At 36.7% G+C, this 27,259-nt stretch overlaps 1 protein-coding gene and 1 non-coding gene across 16 annotated transcripts in view; both read left to right on the top strand.

The window, feature by feature from the left end:
- The window catches only part of AKAP6 (A-kinase anchoring protein 6), a 458,273-nt gene that overhangs the window by 386,639 nt on the left and 44,375 nt on the right, over window positions 1-27,259 (top strand). For all 15 annotated transcript variants that reach the window (XM_084968956.1, XM_084968955.1, XM_021099869.2 and 12 more), the window contains one exon: window positions 26,451-26,666. In XM_084968956.1, the coding sequence (XP_084825082.1) occupies window positions 26,451-26,666 (216 nt within the window). The remainder of the gene's footprint in view (window positions 1-26,450; window positions 26,667-27,259) is intronic.
- On the top strand, window positions 24,487-24,594 carry LOC146401676 (U6 spliceosomal RNA). The gene has a single exon (XR_014811687.1). It is a non-coding gene; the product is annotated as a U6 spliceosomal RNA (small nuclear RNA).

The raw sequence follows: 27,259 nt of genomic DNA, 5'->3' as shown, positions 1-27,259 counted from the left end.
TGTCTTCTCCTGTCATTGGTCACATTGAAGATGGGCTTTATCCACAGGGTTTAGCTTTATGATTCTCCATTCTCTAAAATCTCAGGCATTTAAACCTGATACCGAGAGTAATGATACCCAGAGTAATGATATATGAGCCACGTGTTCTACCCAGGAGAACAGAGGGGGAGGGTGCTACATATAAAAAGGAAAATCCATCACTTTGCAGATACAACTGTATCCTTCTCAGAGCTTGGTCTGGGATGAGAGAAAGGATCAGGATCTTAAGTTTTCAGAAAAAGGGAAAAAGCGACTGCAGAATATGTTCTTTTTCCTTATGGCAGTGATTTGATAAATATGGGGTTAGACACAAGGCAAAATTCTTCCTAAGAAAGAGCCAAAGCCCAGAATGTGAGAGACACGAAGGTGCAAAACTCAGAGCCCTGGGACAGAAATGCAGAACTGTCAGGGAGTGAACACACCGTGACAACAAAATGCAGAGAGCACATCAGAGATTTAATGAGTCCAGCTGGCAAAAGGCCTCTCAGAGCTGTGTGTGTGCAGCTTCAATATAAGGCTGGAAAGCATTATTCTTTAATGATGACCCTTCAGAGAGAAAAGAAAATAATTACTTAATCATATGTTCCTTGTATCCCATAACCAAGTTCATTATTCTGAAGACTTATATTGGGGAAAAATTATCCATTACCAGCTTAAGAGGGCTGGGGTAGTGGACTGGGCCCAGAACCAGCCTAGGAAGGATAGGTTTAAACTAGCCAAAAGGCTCTGTCACTAAGAAGAATGAGTGGAATAGATGTGATACCTCCTCAATGACTAATGTCCCAAATATGCTTAACAATATAAATTTGACTAAGCACTTTTATGTATGTCCTTATACTTAAATCTTATACTAGTTGTATAAGTGGAAAATTGTGGTCACCCTCTTATTTGCGTTTTTATTTATTTTTGTGAATGAAGAACTTGAGATATGGAAAGTTAATGTAACTTATTTGAGTTCACATAGCAACTAGCAACAAAGCAAAAGCCATGGTCTTTGGGTTCAAATTTCAGTATGCTCCCATTCTCTCATTTGCTGACCTGGAAGTAAACACTGAAACCTCGTTTTACTCTAAATCAAGAGTTGGCAAACATTTTCTGTAATAAGTCAGATAATACAATCTGTGTCACAATTATTCAACTCTGCTATGGTAGCATAAAAGCAGCCGCAGACAATATGTAAATGAATAAATATAGCGTGTTCAATAAAACTCATTTACGAAACTATTTACAATGTCAGTCATTGGGCCAGATTTGGCTGCAGGCCTTATTTTCCTGACCCTGCTCTAGATTACAAAAATTATCAAAACATGGGAATGAGTACCATCCGCATCTCCTTTAAGAAAAGGAGGCAGTGCTAAAATTGCATTAAGAGGAATAAAACATTCTTTTAGTAATTTTAACAATGACAAGCCATACTTATGGAGTGCTCATAAGATGTGTCACAGTTTCTAAGTGTTTTTTTACCTGCATTTACTTATTCAATCTTCATCACTATCTTGAAGCAGCTGGTATATTATCCCCTATTTATGGAGGAGAAGCCTGAAGCAGGGAAAATTGAAGTAAGTTCCTCAAGCTCATACAGTTAGTAAATGATTGTGTCAATAGTCAAACCTGGAAAGTCTGTTCCAGAATCTGCTCCTACTTTTGTGGACTCAGTAATCCCTGCGTCAAAGATCTATTTCTGGAAAGAGAAAAACACATTCACTGGTAGCTTACTCTGCTATTCCTCATCCCATTCCTGATTACTTGAACAGCCAGCTGGAGGATGCAGGGCCATGGCCTCCTCTGGAGCTTTCCAGGTAAATCCGAAACCATCCCCCACAGGCAGAAGGCAGGGAGAGGCCGAAGAAAGAGGCAGACCATTCCAGATTGGTCAGCAGCAGGTTTCATAGGAAATGGAGTTTAGGAGGCTTGTCATGGGCAGCCTCAAGACAAGATTTCCACACCCTCCAGAATCTTAATGGTATATAGAGAGGCCTGAACTAGGCCGGTTAAGTACAGTCCAGATTATCTCATCACCACACTATTATCTCAAATCTATGTCCTTAGGGCAGCTTCTAAGAACCAGGAAGGCAAATGGACCGCATATTCCAGGGACAGGGGAGAGGATGAGGAGTCTCCGATTGCCTAGGTCTAACTTGAAGGTCAAACCAGTGGGCATGTCTTCTTGTTGACCTCCCACCCCCAGCAGAGGAAGTCAGTGAGTCAGTATTTAAAAACTTGAAAATTAAAATTTTTAAAGTAAGTTCTTTAACAGAACTTCAAATTAACTATAAGTTGTTAAGCACTACTAAGTGATTACTCTGAAAGATAATATCTCTAATGTACTTCTACAAATAGATAAATAAAAGAGCTAAACACCGTTCACATGCTTTAAGAAGTATTTGCCCAAACCTCACTGTGTAATTTTCAGAAATAAAAATAGGGCCAATCTAGCCAAGACATTTAGAGGGAATTTCCCATGTCCAGTATAATCAATCTCAAATGGTACCATAAATAATCACACTTCCTGTGTCCTTCAAAATCCATATTTTTAAGGAGATGAGGCTGAAAGACAGGAGAGAATATGTTGGAAGTTTTGAGATGTGAGAAGGGAGGCCATGGTTCCTCCAGATCCAGGATTATCTCTGCTGCTGTATCCTGGAGCCATTACAAACTTGGTCATGATGCTCTTGGCAAAGCTGCAAACAAAGAATTACAGTAATTCAATCTGGCTGTAATAAAAGCATGTAAAATGCTTTGAAAATTCAACAGACATCAGACATGATTTAATCCTTTCTATGTGTCTTAAATACATTTTTTAAAAAGCTATTATATTAACCATGTATGTTCATCAAAAGAAAGTACTGAAATCAGCTTTTATCAGACATTTTCTCCATTCTGTGTGTGTGTGTGTGTGTGTGTGTGTATAAAATCCACCCCCTAACACTTCTTTGAAAGTAATTTTAAGTAATTGGATACAATCCAGAGCTGCCTTGTTTTAAAAGAAAAAAAAAATATTGGCTGGCTTAAGGTTGAAATTATTAAGATTTAAATAAATATTATTCACACTACTATCTGAGGGTAGTGGGAAGACCCTCAGGAAATTCTTATAGGCAGTCCCAGTGTAAGCCTCCAAAGTAAAAGAAAATGGAATAACAAAGACCTAATTCTTTCTGAGTACACCTTTTTCTAGATGCTGGATAATTACTCAAGTGGGGCATTTTTTTCTCTGAATTGAGGATGCAAAGAAGTAGCCCTATACTCGGTTCATGTGTGTCATTTATATTACTGCTATTAGGTAAACCAGAGTCAAGGAAGTTAAAGGCTGCAGTGCTGGGAGTTCCTATTGTGGTGCAGTGGAAACGAATCCACCTAGGAACCATGAGGTTGCGGGTTCGATCCCTGGCCTCTCTCAGTGTGTTAAGGATCTGGCGTTGCCATGAGCTGTGGTGTTGGTCACAGACATGGCTCGGATCCCGTGTTGCTGTGGCTGTGGCACAGACCAACAGCTGTAGCTCCCATTTGACCCCTAGCCTGGAAACCTCCATATGCTGTCAGGGCAGCCCTAAAAAGGAAAAAAAAAAAAAAAGACTGCAGTGCTAATCTATAAAGATGAGAGAGATGGCACTCATCCTTACTTCATTGCTGCCTAGAAGACTAGACAGAATTGCATTTAGTCTCTGAAACCACAGTGATGAATATTTCTATTCTTAATTTCCTTTTTTTCTTTTTTCTCTTTTTTTGGTCACCTCATGGCATATGGAATTCCAGGGCCAGGGATTATATCTGAGCCTCAGTTGCAACCTACACCACAGCTGTAGCAATGCTGGATCCTTAATCCACTGTGCTGGACAGGGATTCAAACCTTCATCCTGGTGCTCTAGAGACACCATCACCCATTGTACCTCAGCAGGAACTCCTTACTTGATATCTTAACATTACTTAAATGTTATATTCATTGTTAATAAACTTAAATTATCCATGTAGAAAGGATTGAGGCAGTAAATCTCATTTACCGTAGTATACCGTAGTGTGTGGTTCAAATGCTTGAATTTATCCCAGCTCTACCTAGTTCTAATCCATTATTTTTCTTAAAGCCCCAGGTTTCTCATCTGAAAAATAGGCATAATATTAGCACTTACCTCATAGAGTGTCTATGAGTATTAAATGAGATAATATATAATGAAAGCTCTTTATTATAGAGCCTGCCTAGTGAGAACTCAATATATTTTAGCTATCAATATTATAAATAGCATAAACTTGTCCCTTTAAAAAGCATTTATTTGTAATACAGTAGGGCAAGTAGAAGTAAATAGGTAAATAGTTAACAGAGAAAAATGCCATGAGTTTCAGATATTTCAGGATTAGTTATATGATCATTAAGAACTGAATCATCTATAAATTGGATCATTGTCATATTCATATCTAGGTAAGACTACAAGAGAATTGTTTTCCCCTCAAGACTAGAATAAAAAAAAGTTGTCAGTATACCCTCTAAGTTTGCTCTTTTGACCTGTGGACAGGACAGGTCTTCTGGGGTGCAGAAAACCGGGTCCCTGATTATCAAATGTGGGTCTCCACAATAGGCCGCTTTTCACTTTTGAGCAAGATGGCAAAATAGTTACTTGTAGGAAATTTTCTTCCTCCCTCTCCGTCTCCCTGACCCTGTTTTTGTAAACTGCCCTTAATATCTTCATCATATTTCTCACAGATTATTGCTTTACAAAGATCAAACATGCATACAAACACACAAACTAGATCCTCATTTAAGAAAACAAATAAAACTTTTTTTAGTGTGCATATTTTAAAAAACCATCATCTTTTTATAATTTTACCACATAATTCCTTTATAAATTACCAGTTAATGGTATTGAGTACCCTCACTCAGTTAGTTGGCATCATTATGACTTAGGATTTTCAGCTGTGCAATCTTTATAACTAATTTCTCTTCTCTTTGCCTGATATTCTTTATTTATAAATTTAGGCTTTTGGATTGAAAGAATTCTCTTCAACTCTAGCATTCTGTAATTCTATAACAGCTATCTTTTTTATATTAGTAAGTTTATTAATTGTAAATGGCATTTAATTCCTTTAAGCAATACTTTTGGTTTGGCACAACATTTCTGGTATACAACCAACTTTATATACCGGGATTCATGTTTACTTCATTGAAAATAATGCTTCAGACGGACAAAGCTGCCTTTTGAACCAAAGTTGCAATGTTGTCATCTTTGGCACCATGGTGGCTCTTTCCTTCATACCCATTTCCTTTCTAACATTATATTTTTATAATTTGAACAGAGATACTAGTATAAAATGTAAAAGAATTACAGTCAGGATGGTGGCCCAGTTAACATGAATGTATTTTTGTTTGTTTGTTTCATCAAGATTTGGTTGATTTAAAAGTAGAAAGAGAAATTCCCAAGTGGTGCAGTGGGTTAAGGATCCAGCATTGGCACTACAGCTGCCTTGGCCACTGCTGTGGCGTGGGTTTGATCCTTAGCCCAGGAACTTCCACATGCTGAGGACGCAGCCAAAAAAAAAGAATAAAATATAAGAAAAATTCCAGTTAACCATGGATGTGGTGATGACAAGCAAATGTGAAGGTCTCTAAGAAATGGAAGACAGAAAACTCTTGGTTAAAATTAATGACCCAGGAGTTCCCGTTGTGGCGCAGTGGTTAACGAATCCGACTAGGAACCATGAGGTTGCGGGTTCGGTCCCTGCCCTTGCTCAGTGGGTTAAGGATCCGGCGTTGCCGTGACCTGTGGTGTAGGTTGCAGACGCGGCTCGGATCCTGCGTTGCTGTGGCTCTGACGTAGGCTGGCAGCCACAGCTCCGATTAGACCCCTAGCCTGGGAACCTCCATATGCCGCGGGAGCGGCCGAAGAAATAGCAACAACAACAACAACAAAAAAAAAAGACAAAAAAAAAAAAATTAATGACCCGTTTGAAAAGATAGAGGATTGAATCTCACAGAATCTTCATAGTCCTAGCCCCTTTCTCATCTTTTAGGTGTCTGAAGTCCTTCACAATATATCTAAAGGCTTAATATATCCTTGCCTGTCCTTTGGTTATCATTTCTTAGCATATTATTTTAGGTAAATTTTTTATAAATTGCGTTCTAATTAAATCTGAAAGTCAATATCTTTTAATAAGAATATTAAACCATTCACATTTATTTTCTTAAGATTGCTCATTTTTCATCTCATCACATTCAGCCATTTATTTATTCAGTAAATATGCATTAGACACCTACAATGTGTCAGTCACTTACACTGCATGAAGCTTACACTGTGGTCTTGTTTAAATATTTTGCTATAATGTATATTGTTTTGTTCATGTTTGGAAGGTTATTAAAAATATTTCCTTTATTTTCAGTATCAAGAATGAATCAACCTCTTATGGATGCTACTTTTAAAATGAGAAATTAACTTGCTTTTTTTCTATATCTTCCACTCTATTTCTCTGTTTTTGTTGATATAATCTTGGATTAAATTATTAGCTATTATTATTTTTATTAATATAATTACATTATTTCTCATACAGTCAGTAATTTCTTTTGATATTTGCATTTATTTTATAAGAATATGAAAAACAATTCAGAATTAATTCTTTATAATACTGCTCAAGATCAGTTTTTTTTAATACCATGGTTTTCCATTTTCAAAAATTATTCTTACTGCTGTTGGATTGTCTTTTTTTATTTTTTACAAAAATTTTTAATTAGAGTTGATTTACAATGTTCTGTCAATTTCTGCTATGTGGCAAAGTGGCCCAGGAATATATATGTATACATACATATATATGTGTGTGTGTGTATACACGTTCTTTTTTTCACATTATCCTCCATCATGTGCTTATCCACTCGAAATGCAATAGTTTGCATCTACTAACTCCAAACCCCCAGTCCATTCCACTCGCTCCATCTCCCCCTTGGCAACCACAGGTATGTTCTCCAAGTCCATGAGTTTGTTTCTTTGCTATAGATGGGTTCATTTGTGCCGTATATTGGATTTCAGATATGTGACATCATATGGTATTTGTCTTTCTGACTAACCTCACTTAGTATGAGAGTCTCCAGTTCCATCCATGCAGTTCCATTGATGCAAATGGCATATTTATTTTCTTTTTACGGCTGAGTAGTATTCCATTGTGTACATGTACATATCTTCTTGATCCAATCATCTGTCAATGGACATTTAGGTTGTTTCCATGTCTTGGCTATTGTGAATAGTGCTGCAATGAACATGCAGATGCAGGTATCTTTTTCAATGAATGCTTTGTCTGGATATATGCCCAGAAGTGGGGTTGCTGGATCATATGATAGTTTTATCTTTAGTTTTCTGAGGAACCTCTATACTGTTTTCCATAGTGATGGTACCAATTTACATTCCCACCAAACGTGTAGGAGGGTTCCCTTTTCTCCACACCCCCTCCAGCATTTATTATTTGTAGACTTACCAATGATGGCCATTCTGACTCTTGTGAGGTAGTAGTCTGCTAATAATTTTTATAGAAAAAATTCACTCATCATATATTCTCCAAACCCTTGCATGTCTGAAAATGTATTTTTCTTGACCTCATATATAAACACTAGTTTGACTAAATAAATATAAAAATTTTGGGGGGGAAAGTACAATCATTTGCCATAAAAACTGCTAATCATTCTTTTGGCATTTGTAGTCATAACAGAGAAATCTAATTTTTGTTGCCACAAAGTGATTTTTTTTTTTCACTTATGTGTGACTGGGTATTGTCTCTTCATATCTTTTGCTGGGAACTTGGTGAGTTCTAATTGATTTTGAGAACTTAAATCTTGCTTTAGATCAGGAGAATTTTACCTATTATGTGATTATCACAAGTTCTTTCTATGTTTACTTCCCTCCTCTTGAAAGTCCTGTTCAGTCCATATTGAGCCCCCCATACCCTGGACCTTTCCTTTGCTTAAAGAAATCTGTTCTTATTTTCACTTCTTTATCCAGGGACTTCTTGTAAAATTCTGAAGGTTGTTTTCTGTTTCTGCAGTAACCTAATTTTGTACTTTATTGTCTTCTTTGCCATTGCTAATTCAACTAAAGGTTTTTCATCTTTGCAAAATAGTTACTGATCTTATTCAACAGTGCCTACCTCAGTGCCACAGATGGAATATCTTTGTGCATACTTCACAAAATATATTAAAAATTTCTAAGATTTTCTCTTTTCCTGTATTCCATTTCAAAAGGAGTCTATTAGTCTATTACTTTGAGTCCTCAAATCAGCCCTCTTTTGAACTCCAATGTCTGTTCCCATTTGCATTGTTTTGTATATGTCTGTTTATTGTTAAGGAGGGAATTTTTGTTTTCCAGGACTGGGTGTTGATATAGTACTCTGAGAAATTCTATAAATGGCTTCCTGTACAAACATTTCAGGCTCAGACACAAAGGAAATGGAAACATTAGAATTCTTTTAGTTTTATTAAAATTCAGGGTTGAAAAACTATAGACCGTATACATGGGATAGAAAATTGTCTATTGATACTGAAACATTAGGGGTAGCTATACACCTAATGGCAGATGAAGTTGAAAGCAAGCCAAGGAGCCTGCACTTTTCTCATTCATCAGAGGCATCCACAATGTCCCAGGGAAGGAGAATGGTCTTGCTGAGCTGTGTGTCAATCAATCAGCTTGGAAGGAGAAAGCCCCATGAGAAGGTAACTTATTCTGTATCTTAGGAAATACATCCTGAAAGCTTGAAAGAGCCATTGCAATTAAAGTGGAAGGGAGGAGATTGGGTTTAAGAGAGACCTTAGGGTCAAAGTTGACATGAGTTGGGAACTGCTTTGCTGGTAGGGGTGAGGGAGAGGGAGGAGGCCTTTTCAGGCTTCACTCCTGCCAGGAGCCCCTCTCTCCCTGGAATGCTATTGCCTCTGCACAGCCCACAGTCCCCTTTAAATAAGGAAGAGACTCTTCAGTGGAAGGCATTGAAAGTAATAGGTCATGTGTAAAGATGGAGGGGTTCTGGTACCTAAAAAGAGAAACCAGCTCAAGATTATATGGGGAGTGTGGAGATATGTTTAATGTGTTCAACAATTTTCTCTTAAGCAAGCAGTTTTCTTAAGAAATGGATATTTATGGAGATATTGTGGTGAACCATCCATTGAACTCTTCCAAGGAACAGTTGATCTAAAGGGAGATATAAACAAGTCAACAGGCAACTGGAACAAAGTATGGCATGCGGTTTGATAGGTGTTAACATAGTTTGCTCTGAAAGTACACGAGACATTCCTCAGAAGTGGCATGTAGGTTCTAATGGGGGGAGGCAAGGAGGTTCCTAGAGTGAGTGACTCTAAACTGAGATCTGAAGTGAAGGAGAGTGAGAGGGGACAGAATTACATATGAATGTATGGAGGCCTGGATATAAATGATTGGAGAAATTTCAGTGCTGTTTTGTGTACTTATTTAAAAGTTATTCAAGTGTGTGTGGGCCTGAATCTGTGTAACTTGTCAACAAATTACAAACTTAAACTTTTTTAAAAAATGAAGACTTTATTTTTTAGAGCAGCTTTAGGTTCACAGCAAAATTGGGTGAAAGACACAGAGATTTCCCATCCTCTCCTTGCCCCCACACATGCATACCTCCCCCATAATCAACATTCCCCACCACAGTAGTGACTTTATTACAGGTAGTGAGTCTACACTGACACATAGTCTATAGTTTATGTTATGGTTCCCTCTTGGTTTGTACATTCTATGGGTTTGTACAAATTAATTAATTAATTAATTTTTTTATTCATTTGCTTTTTAGGTCTGCACCTGCAGCATATGGAAGTTCCCAAGCTAGGGGTTGAATCAGAGCTATAGCTGTCAGCCTCCACCACAGCCACAGTAATGCAAGATCCAAGCCATGTCTGTGACCTATGCCAGCGCTCATGGCAACGCTGGATCCTTAACCACTGAGTAAGACCAGGAATTGAACCCAAAACTTCATGGATCCTAGTTGGGTTCGCTGCTGCTGAGCCATGATGGGAACTCCAATGGTTTGTACAAATATGCAATGACGTGTCCATCATCATACTGAATATTTTCACTGCGCTAAAAATCCTCTGTGCTCTGCCTATTTATTCCTCATTCCCCACTCACCACTCCAACCTCTGACAACCACTGGTCTTTTTACTCCACAGTTTTACCTTTTCCAGAAAATCATATGGTTGAGGTCATAGTATGCAGCCCTTTCAAATTGGCCTCTATCACTTGGTAATATGCATTTATGATTCCTCCAAGTCTTTTCATGGCTTGACAGCTCATTTCTTTTTAGCACTGAATAATAGTCCATTCTCTGGCAGCACTGTAGTTCATTAATTCATTCACGTACTGAAGGACATCTTGGTTGCTTCCAAGTTTTGGTAATTTTGAATAAAGTTGCCATAGACATCCATGTAAAGGTTCTTATGTGAACCTAGCTTTTCAACTGCTTTGGATAAATACCAAGGAGTGTGATTGTTGGACCATATGGTAAGAGTATGTATAGTTTTGTAAAAAACTACCAAACTGTCTCCCAAAGTGCTGGTACCATTTTGCACTCCTACCAGTAATGAATGAGAGCTTTTCTTTATCCATAATCTCACCAGCAGTTGGTGTTGTGTGTGGCCATTTCTAATAGGTGTGTGGTGGTATTTTATTGTTATTTTAAGAATATAAAATTATTGAGTAGGAACTATCTTGAAGTTGTATTATTTTTTGCATGTACTTCACAGTAACATAGACAATGCTTTAAAGTTGCTAGATACTCAAGAAGTACTAGAATTTTATGACAAGATGGTATCTGAGGGGAGTTCCCATCATGGCTCAGTGGTAACAAACCCAACTAGTATTCATGAGGACACGGGTTCGATCCCTGGCCTCACTCAGTGGGTTAAGGATCAGGAGTTGCCATGAGCTGTGGTGTAGGTCGCAGATGTGACTCAGATCCCCTGTTGCTGTGGCTGTGGTATAGGCTGGCAGCTACAGCTCCAGTTCGACCCCTAGCCTGGGAACTTCCATATGCCATAGTTTTAGCCCTAAAAAGACTAAAAAAATAAAGATGGTATGTGAGACTATTTGACTAGCTCAACCTCCTTATTCCAAAGAAGAGAAAACCAAGTCTCTGATAAATTAAATGACTCACCCAAGACCATACAACCAGAGCTGATGGGAGCCCATATCTTCTGAATCCTAATCCAGGCCATAATCCAGTAATACTGAACTGATGATTTCATTTGAGTCATTGTTGATGCCTTTGCAATTTCACATCTTAATTTCTCCTCTATAAAATAGAGATTATAAGCCTACCTCACCTGATGGATAGAAAAAAAATTTTTTTTGTCTTTTTTTAGGGCTGACCCATGGCATATGGAGTTTCCCAGGCTAGGGGTCGAATTGGAGCTGTAGCCACTGGCCTACACCAGAGCCACAGCAACGCCAGATCCAAGCAGATCCGGCCTACACCACAGCTCACAGCAATGCTCACAGCTGGATCCTTAACCCACTGAGCAAGGCCAGAGATCAAACTGGCAACCTCATGGTTCCTAGTCATATTGTTTCCACTGTGGGAACACAATGGGAACTCCTGATGGATAGAAACTTAAAATAATCACAAGGCATGTTGTGATGGATAGGAAATGTAGAAATGCTTACTAATACTATGAAGTACTATATCTATGACAACAAACAAAGGCTCTTCTGGCATTGGAACTCAGAGACTAACCATCTTGACCTGCAACATCTCATTTCCATGGGCTTTGTTCTTAGGAGTTCAACTCAGTATAGAGTTTGCTATCATTTTCACCGTGTTTATGTTGTACCTCTATCTGAGGAGCTTAAAGAGATTTATAAACATTAGCTCATTAATCCTCCCAAAACCTCTCTAAGATAGGTCAGAGGCATAAATCATTATTCCTATCTGGGAAAAAAAAATGGTCTAACTTATCTCTCTTAATTTGACTGATGCTTTAAGCCATTGATTAAATCCTAACTTATACCCTGTACATTTTAAAATATCATATTTTCTTCTCCCAAGGGTATTTTTCTTTCTTTTTCAACTTAATGTCATGAAGATAAGTGTAAAACTAGATAGACAGATCTGGTATTAGGAGGTCTTTTGAGAAGCACAGGGTAGGTGACAGTGCAGGTTCCTCCTTCCTCTTTTTGTTCTCTTCATTTTCTGAAAATGTCCTTTTTTATTGCCCCTCAGTCATTTCAGGAGAAATTACTTTTAGGAATTGGAGGGATGTTTCAAGACTAATATACTCTTTTATCTGTTAGCCAAGACCAACAGCAAGAGAGCCAGTGGATCCATTCAACCATGCCATCCTCACTGTCTATAAAACATTGCTGTAACAGACTTCAAAGCTTACAAAAGCAACACTGGAAGTTAAATTTTCAGTCTTGTGTGTTTTGCTTAGGCATATGGTTCTCACTATAAAGATATGGGAGTTATCTTCGAAGATGTTAGAACATGACCAAGACATGAGCAGAATCTGAGACCCACCAAGGTTGATTCATGCAAATGATTGCAACAACACAGTTGTCCAATTAAAGAAGTTGCCCACAGTTCAGGCCAATGAAAAGGAAAATGAATAAAAGTGATAAAGACAAAATGAAACTAATAGTCTGTCATCTTCCGTAGAAGTTCATGAGAGAAGATGAGAGTCATCTTGCAACTGATTCAAGAGATATTCAAAGTTTTACTTTATTATTTTTTAAAAGACCATCTCAGACCACCAGATGATGTTTTTCCTGTTTTGTAACAGAATGAAAGTTATCTAATAATCTGAAGACAGAAGATGGTAAAGGCTAAAGGATTATTGCATTTTAGATAAGTGGTATTGAGGGCACACGAAAGTCACATCATTTACTCAGGATCACATAAGTAGTTGTTACCAAACTAAGAGAAGGCTCTAAATGGTGTCCCCCCCCCTCCCCCCCGCCGACCCCAATCTAAGTTGCTTCTCAGATGTTCAACTAAAACACATTTATGCTTGGATGACTTATGTTATACCTTGCTGCCAGATGAAGGGGATTAATGAGAGGACTGCCCCTCCCCTGCCCCAATCTATTTCATCTTGTTTGAGTGAGCAGGTGGGAGAGGGATGTTGTATCTTTTCTTGGAAGAAAAGAAAACATATTCTTTTAAAAGGAAAATTAGCTTTGTTCAAGAAACTACTCTCAAAAATTTCTCCTGAACCTTTGCTTTTTTGAGCTATGGGAGTGTTTAAAGAATGAAGTTCTTATTACATTTCCTTTTTACAAGGTTGCAGAATAATGCTTTGAGCTAAATAATCATTATAGCAATTTACCAGTTGGCTAATATTTAGTCAGCATCTTTCTACTACCTAATAGAATAGATGAAGAGTGTTTTGCCATCATATATTAGTTAAACTTTTAAATGACCCTGAGAGTGTGGTTTGTATTACTGCACATCTGGGAATACTGAAAACTGGTGAAAAAGTAGTCGAGCTGCCCTAGGCTTCCACCGCAAAAGCAAAGGAAAGAGCTAAGAAGTAAATTCCCAATGGTCCAAACTCACAGGAAAATGTCTTATTTATTTTAGGTGCTATGAAAATAAAATCAGAAATATAAAGTTTATAGAGCTGTCTATACCTCAGCCTCACCCAGGTCAGAAAGGAATAAATGGAAAAACAGAAGAGTCTTTCTAATGTTGACCTTTTGTCCATGGTATCATTTTCCTCTTTTTTAACGGTATTATTCCCCATAGCCTAACTTTCTTCCTGCATTCTTGTTGTGTCCCTAGAGTTCTTGAATTCATTTACTTTCCCATCTGTAAGATTCTTGAATAACAGCAATACTTGCCTAAAATACCAGTTCCTAGCAGTTATACCTCAAGTAACACTCTGAGCTTTGTGATCAGTTCCGGGAGAGGCTTCATAAGGAAACAAAGAATAAGTTAGCCAGAGATAAGTCTGGAAAAATAGGGTTTGATGGAGGAGACAGATGAAGAATAACCAAACTGGATTGATGAAAGAGAAAAATACCATGCAGCCGAGCTGAGTGATTCATTAAACTAACGAATCTAATAATCTGTCCTCCCCTCTGTTCCAAATTATCCCTGGGAATTCCTTCCTCCTCATCCTTGCTCCTGTGGACTCTTCCTTTCCCTCTTAATGCTATTTCATTCTCCAAGTGTGGTCTTTATGATGAGTCTTCTCTCATTAAGTTAGCTTAATGGGGGTATATTGTGCTACACTTTGTAATATAGAATTCTTCCCTTCCTCTCCTCGAGACTCCGTTGGATATTCCTTTGACCTGGCCAGTGAATGCGAAAGATTAATTAAAGGCACGGATGAGTTCTGCTTGTTGGGATTGACAGATAACACAGATGAGAAAATAACCTTCATTCGTTCTCCAGAATTACTTTGAAATGATTCCCAGGGTATCAGTAAGAGATGAAAAGCACAGTGGGTATTGTAAACAGATTTCAAAATATAATAATGTAAAAATAAATGGCAATTAATGCCTTATCTGCTTATGAAAAGATTCATTGTAGGATTTTAAGAAAAAGTATTTTATAGTATAATGGCTAAGTTGCATTTATATCCAGCACCCTTTCCCCCTTATTGCTCGAAGTTACCTTTATATAATTGCAGACTAGTTTAGCATCTTAATAATAATAGACATGTTTTTAAGAGATTATTGCCAAAGTGCATTCTTTATTCCAGGGAGACTCTGTAATAGATACCAGCATTTTAGTAATGATACAAGCAATCTGTAAGCTATTATAGTTTTCTTTAGAGTAACTTAATCTTCATATTGTTTTGTATGTCTGGAATTTTAATAGTGTTTTTAATTTAGAAAAGGAAGTATATAATATATTACTAATTACATGTGACTACGAACTAAGCACATGACCACTGAGCTTGATTCTTAAAAACAAACATATTTAAAAGCACTTAACCTAGTGTAAGGAAAGACACAAAGAAATTAAACAATGCCACACAGGGATAACAGGAACGTTCATGGAATAACACGGTGAAAGTCTTCATTTTTATAATGGTTATTATGTCTTGATTCACAGTGAAAAAGTAGCTAAGGAGAATAGAAATATTCCTTTCCAAATATAATTAATATTTTTTAAACAGATGAAGTTTAAAAACAATTAAAACATAAACATGAGAGCTTGTGTTAAAAGAATGATTAGTTTTTCCCATGATTTCCCATTATTCATTGAAGGGTGTCCAAGAATTTATGGCCTTAATAGTCCTGGTGGCCTTCAATGGCTCCACTTGATTGGTGAGGACACTAGGTTACAAGAACAAGCTCTTTTTCTAGGTCAAAGATAAGGTTAGTTAGGCTAGGCAGGTAAAGATGACAAATCTTTGGACCTCATTTATCTGCCATCCAGATGAATAGAGGAGAGATGATTTTTCTTAAAAACGAAAGTGTTCACAGACAATATTTTGATTTTAAATAGTGAAAAAAATAATTTAGTGTTAGAGTCTAAACTTATATTGTCATGTACAATTTAAAAACTATTTTGGCACACATCCCAGACCCTCTTCCAGGAGCCGATAGAGATGTGCTTGGTGAATCAATTTGGGTGGCTTTAATGCTATTTTTAAAATCTAGCTTTTACATTAAATAAACCAGTTTGTTATTTTGAAAGAAGTTATAATCTACTTAAAACTGTCATTCTCTGTTTCTGACTTGCAATTAGATGGTATTTCCAAAATGTCAGACCTAGATTCTGCTTCTACCATCACCATAATAAAATGTGACAGCCAAGATATTATATCAATACCTTTCCCATAATTAGTAATAAGGATCCTGCCAAGGGTTAACTAGAAAAGTTTCATAAATGTTTTTCTACAAATGGTCCTGAAGGCAGTATTGTGCTTTTAAAATCTGCTAATGTAGCAAAGACTCATGACAACCAGGAGACAAATCTATGAGCAAAACTGTTTGGAGAGAATAGTTTTGTGGTATATGATGTATGGTATGTAAATGAGCTTATTAGGACTCTCATCTATTTTATTATTGGTGACCAATTTAATAGAGGCATTTAAAAAACAATATTTCTGCCTGACTCCTAGAAATGAAGAAGATACATTGATATAATTGAGAGCAAATGATTGCATGTCGTGCCATTTAATCATGTCATTTTTCAATTGCTATTTTTTGCACTTCACTGCATGCTTATAGAATATTTAGCTTCAGTATAGATTAAGTCCCAGAGTTTGCAACTGAGCTGAGTTCCTACATTGGCTGACGTTGTCTCTTAAGTTTGGAATCAGTTAACAATATAAAGATGTCTTTTGCCCCCCCCCTTTTTAGGGCCACACCCAGAGCATGTGGAAGTTCCCAGGCTAGGGGTCACATTTACCTAAGCCATAGCCACAGCAACGCAGGATCTGAGCCACATCTGAGACCTATATCACAACTCACAGCAAGCCTGGAATCTTTAACCCACTGAGTGAGGCCAAGGATCGAACTCGCATCCTCATGGATACTGCTCGAGTTCATTACCACTGAGCCACAGTGGGAACTCCTTTTGACCATATTTTCTTTAAAATGTGTTAAGTCTCAGTGTTTCTTTAAAATGTGCAAATCATCATTCATACCTTACTTGAGGTGTCTTAATTTTTCTTTTGCTGTTTTGAGTCCAGGTTGAAGATTCTTATTTGCAACGTTTATACACTAGCCATAGTTAAGTTAAGCACATAATTGGCTCAAGAATGGAGCTATCAGGACCAAAATATCTGTTGACCCCTTGCTGGAAACGTTGATAATCATTTGCCTAATGAATGTTCCTTGCTTTTGTTAAATCTCTTCTTTATTATTTATATAATTTACATCTTTCTCAGAAAAGAGATTATCTCCCACTGTCTGCTAGAATATGAGGTCCTTCAGGGCAGAAAGTTTTGTCTTTTTGTTCACTGATGTATCTTAACACTGAAAACAGTCCCCATTATAATAGGTGTTTGTCATGAATTACTATGAAGTGTTTTCCTTTATGTTAATCTCAGAGGACTTTACATTTCTGATTTTATTACTCATTTAATTTATTTTGCTTTTTTTTTTTTTTTTTTTTTTTTTTTTAGGGCCACAGGTGTGGCATATGGAAGTTCCCAGGCTAGGCATTGAATTGGAGCTATAGCTACCAGCCTACCCCACAGCCACAGCAACGCCAGTTCCAAGCTGCTTCTGCAACATACACCACAGCTCATGGCAACACTGGATCCTCAACCTGATGATCCAACCCGTGTCCCTATGGAAGCTGTATTAAAACAGGGACTGTATTGTTTTTATCATATAGTAGAATGTTTTATCTGTTGACTGAGATTTATAAGTTTGTAGTTATAACTATCCCAGGAAATTTTATAACCATTATTTTTTAAAAATAAAAGTTTTATAGGAGTTCCCATCATGGCGCAGTGGTTAACAAATCCGACTAGGAACCATGAGGTTGCAGGTTCGATCCCTGTGCTTGCTCAGTGGGTTAAGGATACGGCGTTGCCGTGAGCTGTGGTGTAGGTCACAGACACAGCTTGGATCCTGTGTTGCTGTGGCTCTGGCATAGGCCGGTGGCTACAGCTCTGATTGGACCCCTAGCCTGGGAACCTCCATATGCCACAAGAGCGGCCCAAGAAATGGCAAAAAGACAAAAAAAATAAAAAATAAAAAAATAAAATAAAATAAAAGTTTTATAACATACAGTGTATTAATCTGTATATTGAGCCATGGTTGCAGAACCATGATGACTGAATGGTGTTAGTAATATCATAGAGTCTGTTGTCGTGACACACCCTAAAGGAAGGGTAAATTATGTGATTATATCATCAGTTATGTGGTTGACAATACCTGACTTAACTGGCTTTACTGGGAGATTTTTAAAAAAAATATCAACTTTATTGAGATATAATTCACATACAATAAAACCTAATTTCAAAATATTTTTACCCCCTGGAAGAGAAACCCTTTACCCATTAGCAGTTACTCCCTATGCCCCCCGACTACAGCCCCTGGCAGCTACTAATATGCTTTCTACTTCTATGCATTTGCCTGTTCTGGCCATTTCATACACATGGAATCATTCAACATATGGCCTTTTGTGTCTGGCTTATTTCATTTAGTATAATGTGTTCGTCCATGCTGTGGTATGTATCAGTACCTCCTTCCTTTTTATTGCCAAATAATATTCCATTGTATGGATATAATGCTTTTTAAATCTATCTATGAATGGATGTTTGGGTCGTTTAAACCTTTTGGCTATTATGAGTAATGTGGTTGTGCATATTTGTCTACAGACTTTTATGTGGTCATATGTTTTCATTTCTTTTGGGCATATACTTAGGAGAGAAATTCCCGGATCATATGGTAATTCTGTTTTTAACTTTTTAGGAAATGTACTTTCTTACAAATGAGTATATGTATCATTTTGTGATCCCACCAGCCAAGAATGAAGGTTCCATTTTCCCTGTATCCTTATCAAAATATACTAATGTTTTCTGGTATATTTATTTGCATTTTATTTCCAGCCTGGCACCACCACACCCACACACACAAACTAATTGGAATGTAAAGTCCGTGAAAGCAGATATCTTGTCAACCCCTGTTGTATCCCCACCAGTGAAAAGAGTGGCTGGAACATAGGTGGCCCTTAGGTACATTTAGATGGCTAGAAGGATAATCGAATTCTTATTAACATCATAGTCCACTTGAAATTCCACCCTGTTTGAAAATGATACAAAAAATGGGAATTCCCATTGTGGTGCAGTGGAAACAAATCTGACTAGTATCCATGAGGATGTGGGTTAGATCCCTGGTCTCGCTCAGTGGGTTAAGGATCTGGCATTGCTATGAGCTCTGGTGTAGGTCACAGATGCAGCTCAGATCTGGCGTTGCTGTGGCTGTGGCATAGTCTGACGGCTATAGCTCTGATTCAACCCCTAGCCTAGGAACTTCCATATCCCACAGATGCAGCCCTACAAAGCAAAAAATAAATAAATAAAATAAAACAAAATGTTACAAAAATTGTGGCTTTTTGAACTTTTCCTATGTGAATCTCTGGCAATAATACCTGTCTTTCTTTCCTTCCGCTTTTTCTATCTTCAGCAACTTTCATAGCTTAGTTCTGGTCCCACAAATCTTTATGTGCTCCAACTAGTAGTGATCTCTCTTATTCTCAAAGTCAGTGCCCATAATTTTGCATGCATATCAATTACAACTTACTTTTGGGTCACAGCCTCAATATTCACAAGGCATGTTCACCTCCCTGCCCTCATTAAAACCTGCAATAACCTGATGGGTTAGATCTTATAAAAAACCTTTGCCTTGCAAGGATTTCTCTCATTTAGAGTAACCAGAGCCTTCTCTTTATAGCCAGATTATAAGCCCTTAAAATTAGGTACCACATTTTATTATGTGCCTTTTACCCACCATTGCCAATCCTGTAATTAATAGTATATTGTTTGGCACATAATTGATACCCAATAAATATCTATTGCTACAAGAAATATCATTCATGTGATCTTTGCTGATCTTGCCCTCAAATAAGGATCCCAAACCAACCAGTCAAAAGCATCTTCTGAAGAATCATAGAGATACCAGTAGAGCCTCTCATTTTTCCTAGCTGCTCTATTCTTATCAGACCATGACTTCAGGCATCAACATTACCTGCATCTGATGCCTTGTACCTTCCAGTCATCAAGGTTTTGTTTTACCGTGTAAGCTGTAAGTTTTCTGAGAGCAAAGCTTCTATTTCATTTAGCACAAGGCCAAATTTGTTAAGAATCATTAATTACTAAATGACTTACTTGATAAAAATAACCAAAAAGAGTAAGATCCCCAAATACGGTGTTCAAACAGTTGGCATTCTTTTTTTTTTTTTTTTTTTTTTGGCCATGCCTGTGACATGCAGAGGCCCCCCTGCCAGGGATCAAACCTATACCACAGCAGCAACCAAAGCCATAGCAGTGACAATGCCAGGTCTCCCACCTAGTAAGGCCACCAGAGGACTCCATCAAACATTCAACCTTCTTAATAATTACATTAAAATTATGGAGATCATCAAGCAAATACTGTAAAGTTATCACTGGCTAAAAAGATCTATTCATTGCTTGATACATTGAATTTTTTAGCCATTCAATAACAATTTAAAAAAATCATTGCTCACCAATGGGTATAGTTCTTAGTCTCTTGGCTCTAAGTGTGACTCCAGAATCAGAGCTTGTATAACTTCTATTTTATACATCTAAAAAAACTACCCAACTAAATTAATTCTCTTATCTGAAGAATTAAGTTCCTCTGTTTTGTGTAGCCAATGTTCTCAAATTTTTGTAAGCATCATAATCACCTGTAGGGCTGGTTAAACCTTGATTCATTGGGGCTCACCCCAGAGTTGCTGATTCCCAAGAAATGGCATGGCACCAGAGAATGTGTTTCTGACAAGTTCCCAGGTGATGCTCATGTTGCCTAGCCCAAGGCATACACTGAAAACCTTTGCTCTAGAAAATTTCGTCGCAGGTAGCAGACTAACAAAAGACAATTTCTCCCACTCAGAAAATTTAAAATGGTAAAATACAGAAAATGTAAAAAAAAGACAAAAAGCCCATGAAAAAGTACAGAAAACCTTGCCATAAGAAGATGGAGCAGTCTACTTCCACATGACCCGTTTTAAACTAGAACTCTTCCGTCTTTTCACTCCTCTTTCTCTCTGTATATTTCCTCTCTCCAAGTACATTGAAGGCAGTTACATATCATGTACATATGTAGATCACGATTTCTTTATTGTGCTTGCCACATGGCAGGCATATTCAGCAGATATTGTTAAACAGTTGGTCCATCTAAAAAGTAAAGTCATTGTTTTTTATAAATGACATTAGTTCATAAATAATTTTTTATTTGCTAGATTACCTAGAGTCCCACCAATTTGTTCATATTGGCATATCTAATGATGTCACATTAACTGCTGAATAAAATTATGTAAGAGATATGGAGACAGATTTATTTGGAGTTTCTCAGCTAGAGTTTTTTTTTCATTCTGCTTTTAACATATACTTGATTTTGTCTTTTTTGGGGGGTTTTGATGTACTATAATCATTTATTTGGTTTGTTTTCTGTTTTTAAATTTACTTTATTGAAGTATAATTAATTTATAATGTGTTAATTTCTGCTGTACAGCTAAGTGATTCAGTTATACATATATGCATTCTTTTATATTGTTTTCCACTATGGTTTATCACAAGATATTGAGTACAGTTCCCTGTGCTATACAGTATGACCAAGATCTTATTGTTTATCCATTCTATGTATAATAGTTTGCATCTGCTAATCCCAGACTTCCAATCCATCCCTCCCCCATTCATTCTCCCACTTTGCAACCACAAGTCTGTTCTCTGTGTCATATGGGTCATAGAGACACACACAGAGAAATGTATGTTTCTGTTTCGCAGTGAGTTCATTTGTGTCATGTTTAAGCTTCCACATAAAAGTGATATCTTATGGTATATTTCTTTCTCTTTCTGACTTACTTCACTTAGTATGATCATCTCTAGTTCCATCCATGGTGCTGCAAATGGCATTATTTCATTCTTTTTTATGGCTGAATAGTATTCTACTATGTATGTGTACCACATCTTCTTAATCCATTCATCTGTTGATGGACATGTAGGTTGCTTCCATGTCTTGGCTATTGTAAATAATGCTGCAATAAACATTGGGGTGCATGTATCTTTTCAAATTTTTATCTGGATATATGCCCAGAAGCAGAATTGCTGGATCATATGGCAACTCTATTTTTAATTTTTTGAGGAATTCCATCCTATTTTCCAAAGTGTCTACACTAACTTACATTCCCAACAACAGTGTAGGAGGGTTCCCTTTTCTTCACACCTCTTTGGCATTTGTTATTTGTAGACTTTTTGATAATGGCTATTCTGACTGATGTGAAGTGATACCTCATTGTAGTTTTGATTTGCATTTCTCTAATAATTAACAATGTTAAGCATCTTTTCACATGCCTATTGGCAATCTGTACATCTTCTTTGGAGAAATGTCTGATTGGGTCTTCTGCCCATTTTTTGATTGGGTTGTTTCTTTGAGTTGTTTGTATATTTTGGAAATTAATCCCTTGTCAGTAACATAATTCACAAATATTTTCTCCCTGTCATAGGTTGTGTTTTCATTTTGTTATCGATTTCCCGTATGTATAAAAGCTTGTAAGTTTGATTGGATCCCATTTGTTTATTTTTGCTTTTATTTCTATTGCCTTGGGATACTGGCCTAAGAAAACATTGGTACAATTTTGTCAGATAGTATTTTGCCTATGTTCTCTTCTAGGAGTTTTATGTGGTTTTACCATTTTTTAATTTTCATTTTCCTCATGTCTCTTTTCTTTATTTAATTCTTATATTTTATTTACTGTGCATTTTGGTTCTTGGTCCAAGTGTAGTTCTTTAATTGTAAATTTATTTATATCCCTTTTGATAGGAGATGGCAGTATTATTTAATATCAAGAATATGGATGTACATAGTTCACAGAATGGAAGAAAATATTTGCAAATGACAAAAGATTAATCTCCAAAGTATACAAATAATACTTTCAGCTCAATGTAGAAAATAACCTAATCAAAAATGGGCCTATCTAAATAGATAGTTCTAAAACAAAGACATACAAATAGCAAAAAAACACATGAAAAGATGCTCAACATCACTAATTATTAGAGAGATGCAAATCAAAACTACTATGAGGTATCATCTTACACCAGTCAGAATGGCCATAATCAAAAAGCCTATAAGCAATAAATGCTGCAGAGGGTGTGGAGAAAAGGGAACCCTCCTACCTAGTCAGTGGAAACGTACACTGATACAACCACTATGGGGAACAGTATGGAGGTTCTTGAAAAAACTAAAAATAGAAGTATGACATGCTCCAGCAATCCCACTTCCGGGCATATATCTGGAAATATGTATGACTGAGTCACTTTGCTATACAGCAGAAATTGGCACAATATTATAAATCATCTGTACTTTGATAATAAAAAAATATGTTTAGAGGACTGGAGATCTGATCACTGTAAAGGAAAAGAACAATTTAGAAATTTTTTTATTTTTCCTATACTTCTTAACTTTTTTAGCAAATCTGCTTTTTTTTTCGAAAATGAGGAAACAATAGAAATACAAAATAAGTAAATAAAGTAGGTCATTAGAAACTAAAAATTAGCATACCAAACTATATTCCTACAATGGTATTCTAAAGTGATGCTAAGCAATGACCCCCCATACTGACAGAGGTACCTTTGTAGGAAAAAAAAAAACTAAAAATCACCATACAAATGATAACGAAATACAAAAGCATTTGGAATCTCTTTTTCTTAGATATACTGATTATTAGCTGTTTTTCTTTTTAAATTTTCCTTCTCACTTCTGGTCTTCAAATTTTTCTGGCAAGGGAATATGATTATGCTTGGGAACCAACATGTTCTCATTGGATCAAGAAAAATGCTTCAAAACTGGCAGTAATAAACCCTCCAACTTTTTCTGTTCCTTACTTCCTTTTCCAGTTGATTCACTCTCTGTTTTCTCCAACATACTGGGTACTCTCAGTGTCCCAGGCTACTGGGACAATGTTGTAAATCATTGTCTTCTCTTCTTAAAGGCACAACCACTTGCCTTGGACCGTCTGGCTCACACTGTTTCCCTAAAGATTTCATGACTCCTCCAATAGCAATTTGCATGAACTTGTATTTGCATCTATCTTTCTGTGTTATTTTTGGCATTGTATTTGTATACTCCACCTCCAGTAGAGTCTCAGGGAGCAGTCATTTGCTCCTTTTTGAAGCCTCCACAGCTGAAACAGTACCTAGCAATGCAAGGTGCAGTGCACATTTGAGGAGGGCCAGGAGGCAGGGATGAGTTTGTCCTATTTCTGTGCCTGCCTTAGATTGCTTAGCTTGGGTTTCTGTTTAAAAGTACTTTTCTCTGAAAATGTAAGCCAAAAATAGTTATAATAATCATTTTTTCATAAGTAGTTATATTTAACATTTCTCTATGCATAGTTTATCATGGAAATCATGTGAACTACTGATTCTAAGAAACATTGCCAGCAAATGCACTGATTTTATTTAGTATGTGTTTGTGATTATAAATAAATATGTATATTTTAATGGTTGTCATGGAAATGCATTTATGTTGAAGAATGTTATTTTATCAATTATATATCCTAGATGTAAAAAAGTACTGAAAAATATGCTGGCCATGAAAAATTCTCAGTGCTCTCCTTTTTAAAGTAGTGCTATTTCCGAGGTATGCATGTAGGACGAATTACTAAAATTATTAATCTAGACTATAGACTAAGTTCTTTGAATATTTAAAATTCTTAAATTTTAAGAATGGTTAAGATCCAAAAATCAGGTATTGAATGTCAACAGTTTTTATAAATAGCTAACCCAGTTTTTAAACCACCTGGACTGGTGTTAAGATGTTGGGTGGGGTCCTTGCCTTCGGCAGCACATACGCTAAAATTGGAATTATACAGAGAAGATTAGCATGGCCCCTGCATGAGGACGGCACCCAAATTCATGAAGCTTTCCATATTTTTAAAAAGAAAAAAAACAGATGTGGGGTGGGGATAATCTGGATGCTTAAATGACGGATATATTCCTGATACTTATTTTCAACAAATTAACAACAAAACAAAAACAAAAAACAAAATATTCAGTGTTTATACTCATAGAACTCATTTGAATCAATTTCAGTTGGCCTGTATTATTATCTTGAAGTGTTTTATAATAGACCAAAAGTGGACATATAGTAAGTGGGGTTGCTCAACAGTTGTCCTAGAGAAAGAGAACAAATTGAAAGGCGTGTGTTCGAGAGAATACATGTGTGTCAGGGGGTAGTTAACAGGATTGGAGGATAGGATGGGAACAATGCCCATTGCTTTGATAGGCCCTCAGGTTTCATCTTTGAATGTGTAGGGGTTTCTCCTCATTCGGCACTGAACTAATGAATAGCGTCAGTAAAGAAATTTGTCAGACCTGGTGGTTCAATCGGGAGTTATGTAGAAAAATAGTAATGAACCCTAGGAAAATAAATAAGGGTAAGTTCAGGAAACATGACTAAAAATGCTGCACTGGTATAAATTGAATAATAAAATTCCTAGTCATATTTTGCTGTAAATAGAGGTTTGTGAATTTGTCATTCACCTTATTTAAAATTCAGAAATATTAAAGGTACGGGGTTCTCTCATTACAGAAATAATAGAATTCTAGCTATTACTGAGTTAGGGTCATTTAAATGGCTAGAGCATGTATTATATCAGTAAGTGGAACATCTGTATGAAACGTCCACCTGCTGATCTACTACCGCTCTGTGCACATTTCAATGAACCACACTTAATCATTTTAAGACTTCTTCTAATGAAGCCTTATCTAGATTAACATTTTAAGCACAAATACTTTTAGGCATTAAAACTCTAGCACTAAATGAAATTGCATTGTCTTGTTTACCCTTGTTGATTAATAAGCAATCTGTTAACTGTTAGAACAGTCCAATTGTGGCAGTAGAAGGAGATTAGTAATTCAGTGATGTTTGTGGATATAATCATCATTTCTCCTGAAGGCTCTGAATTAGAATATCACTTACACACTATCCGTAGGCAAAGAAAAGATATAATATTTTTAGACATGTGTATCCACTATTTTGCTTGAATCGTTCAGCTTAGGGTCATTGCAGCAATACAAATGCTTCTGGGGGCAAAATGTTATTTTGATGCATGCATATCCTTCTTAAATAGTGTGAATGTCTATTAAAAGAAACACCGCAACTAACAAATAATGCAGTAATAATCCAGTATCCTAATTTCTGTTTTAAAGACATTATTGCTTTGTTAATCAAGTTTCGGAAGAGAAATATTGCTTTTCTTTTCTTTTTTTTCCCCAAATAATAGCATTATATATCAATTTTTTTTGGCAATCTTATTTAACTTATTTGCAGCCAGTAGAAAACTAAACTTTTGCCTCCAAAGAATCTAGGAGTAAATTTGAAAAAGCTCCATTTCCTTTTGGGAGACTTTTCTGTCTTCTTTGTTTCCTGTGACTCTGAATCAAAGCATGTCAATCTGTTTGGCAATCATATGATCTAAATGACTTATTTCATCGTTAATCACCTAGATGTCAAAGTGGGACCCAACATTTTAGATGTAGAAATTAGGGGGGTTTTTTGTTTTTTGTTTTTTTTTAAAAGAGGAAGAGGAAAGAGATGCAGCTTAATTCACTGGCATTAGTTGAAGATCTATAGAAGATCTCCAATCTAAAGGCAGCTCTAGAGTCCTTGTCTTGTTGTTCATAGCTGAATGTATCACTACCATTTCAAATTATCATGGAAGAGGGGTTTCATGTTTTAGGGAGCTCTGCCCTATAAACACTCATGGATGGGTCCCTCTTTCTGTTGCAGTCCCTCTGTTGTGAAATCAAGCAGCGACGTCGTGGCGTGGCCTCCATCCTGCGATTATGCCAGCATCTTCTGGATGACCGAGAGACCTGCAATGTGAACCCAGACCACCAGCCCATGCAGCTGATCATTGTGAATCTTGAACGAAGGTGGGAAGCCATTGTCATGCAAGCTGTCCAGTGGCAAACACGGCTACAAAAGAAGATGGGAAAGGAATCTGTGAGTGATGATTTCTTTTTTTTAAACATAAAGCTCTTTCATTTTTCTCAGAAAAAAAGAAATTCTTTTAGGGCTTAGAAAATGTGTTCATCTTACAAGTGGTTTTGCTAATGAAAGAGATAGCTGTTTGTAACCACTAGAAGAAACTCCACTTATCATACATGGAGATTTATTTGCCTACTAAGAATTTGCATTTTAGACTCATTGTCTTTAAAAAAAAATTAAAAATCATATGGAGACTTTGCTTAACTAAGCCATTAATTCTTTCCATCATTCCTTCACCAACAATAATCATTAATCCTACATACAAAAACCCCATGAAGATTTTTCTAGGAAGTGGCTTACCCCTCAGAGCATATGGAGCAATGTGAATACTCTACAGATAAGGAAGTGGTATAAAGCATCCCATCTATCATTGCTTTAGGTGATATGGATTAACACTGACCTCGAGTAAAACAATTGATCTCTGTTGATCCTGCTTAGAACTCCAGATAGAGTTGCATTGCTGAGATCGAGCAAGCTTTCTTTGAGGGTTTTAATGCAGTTTTTAACACAGGGATAGGGAGCTGTTTTATGAATTTTCCAAATTGACT

The sequence above is a fragment of the Sus scrofa genome, chromosome 7, assembly GCF_054392235.1.
Source record: "Sus scrofa isolate SSC_HxYL_T2T_F1_AM1 chromosome 7, Sscrofa_HxYL_maternal_Yorkshire_Landrace_v2.0, whole genome shotgun sequence".
Lineage (NCBI taxonomy): Eukaryota > Metazoa > Chordata > Mammalia > Artiodactyla > Suidae > Sus > Sus scrofa.
Note: the sequence above shows the minus strand (reverse complement) of the source record. Positions and strands in the feature narration are given on the sequence as shown.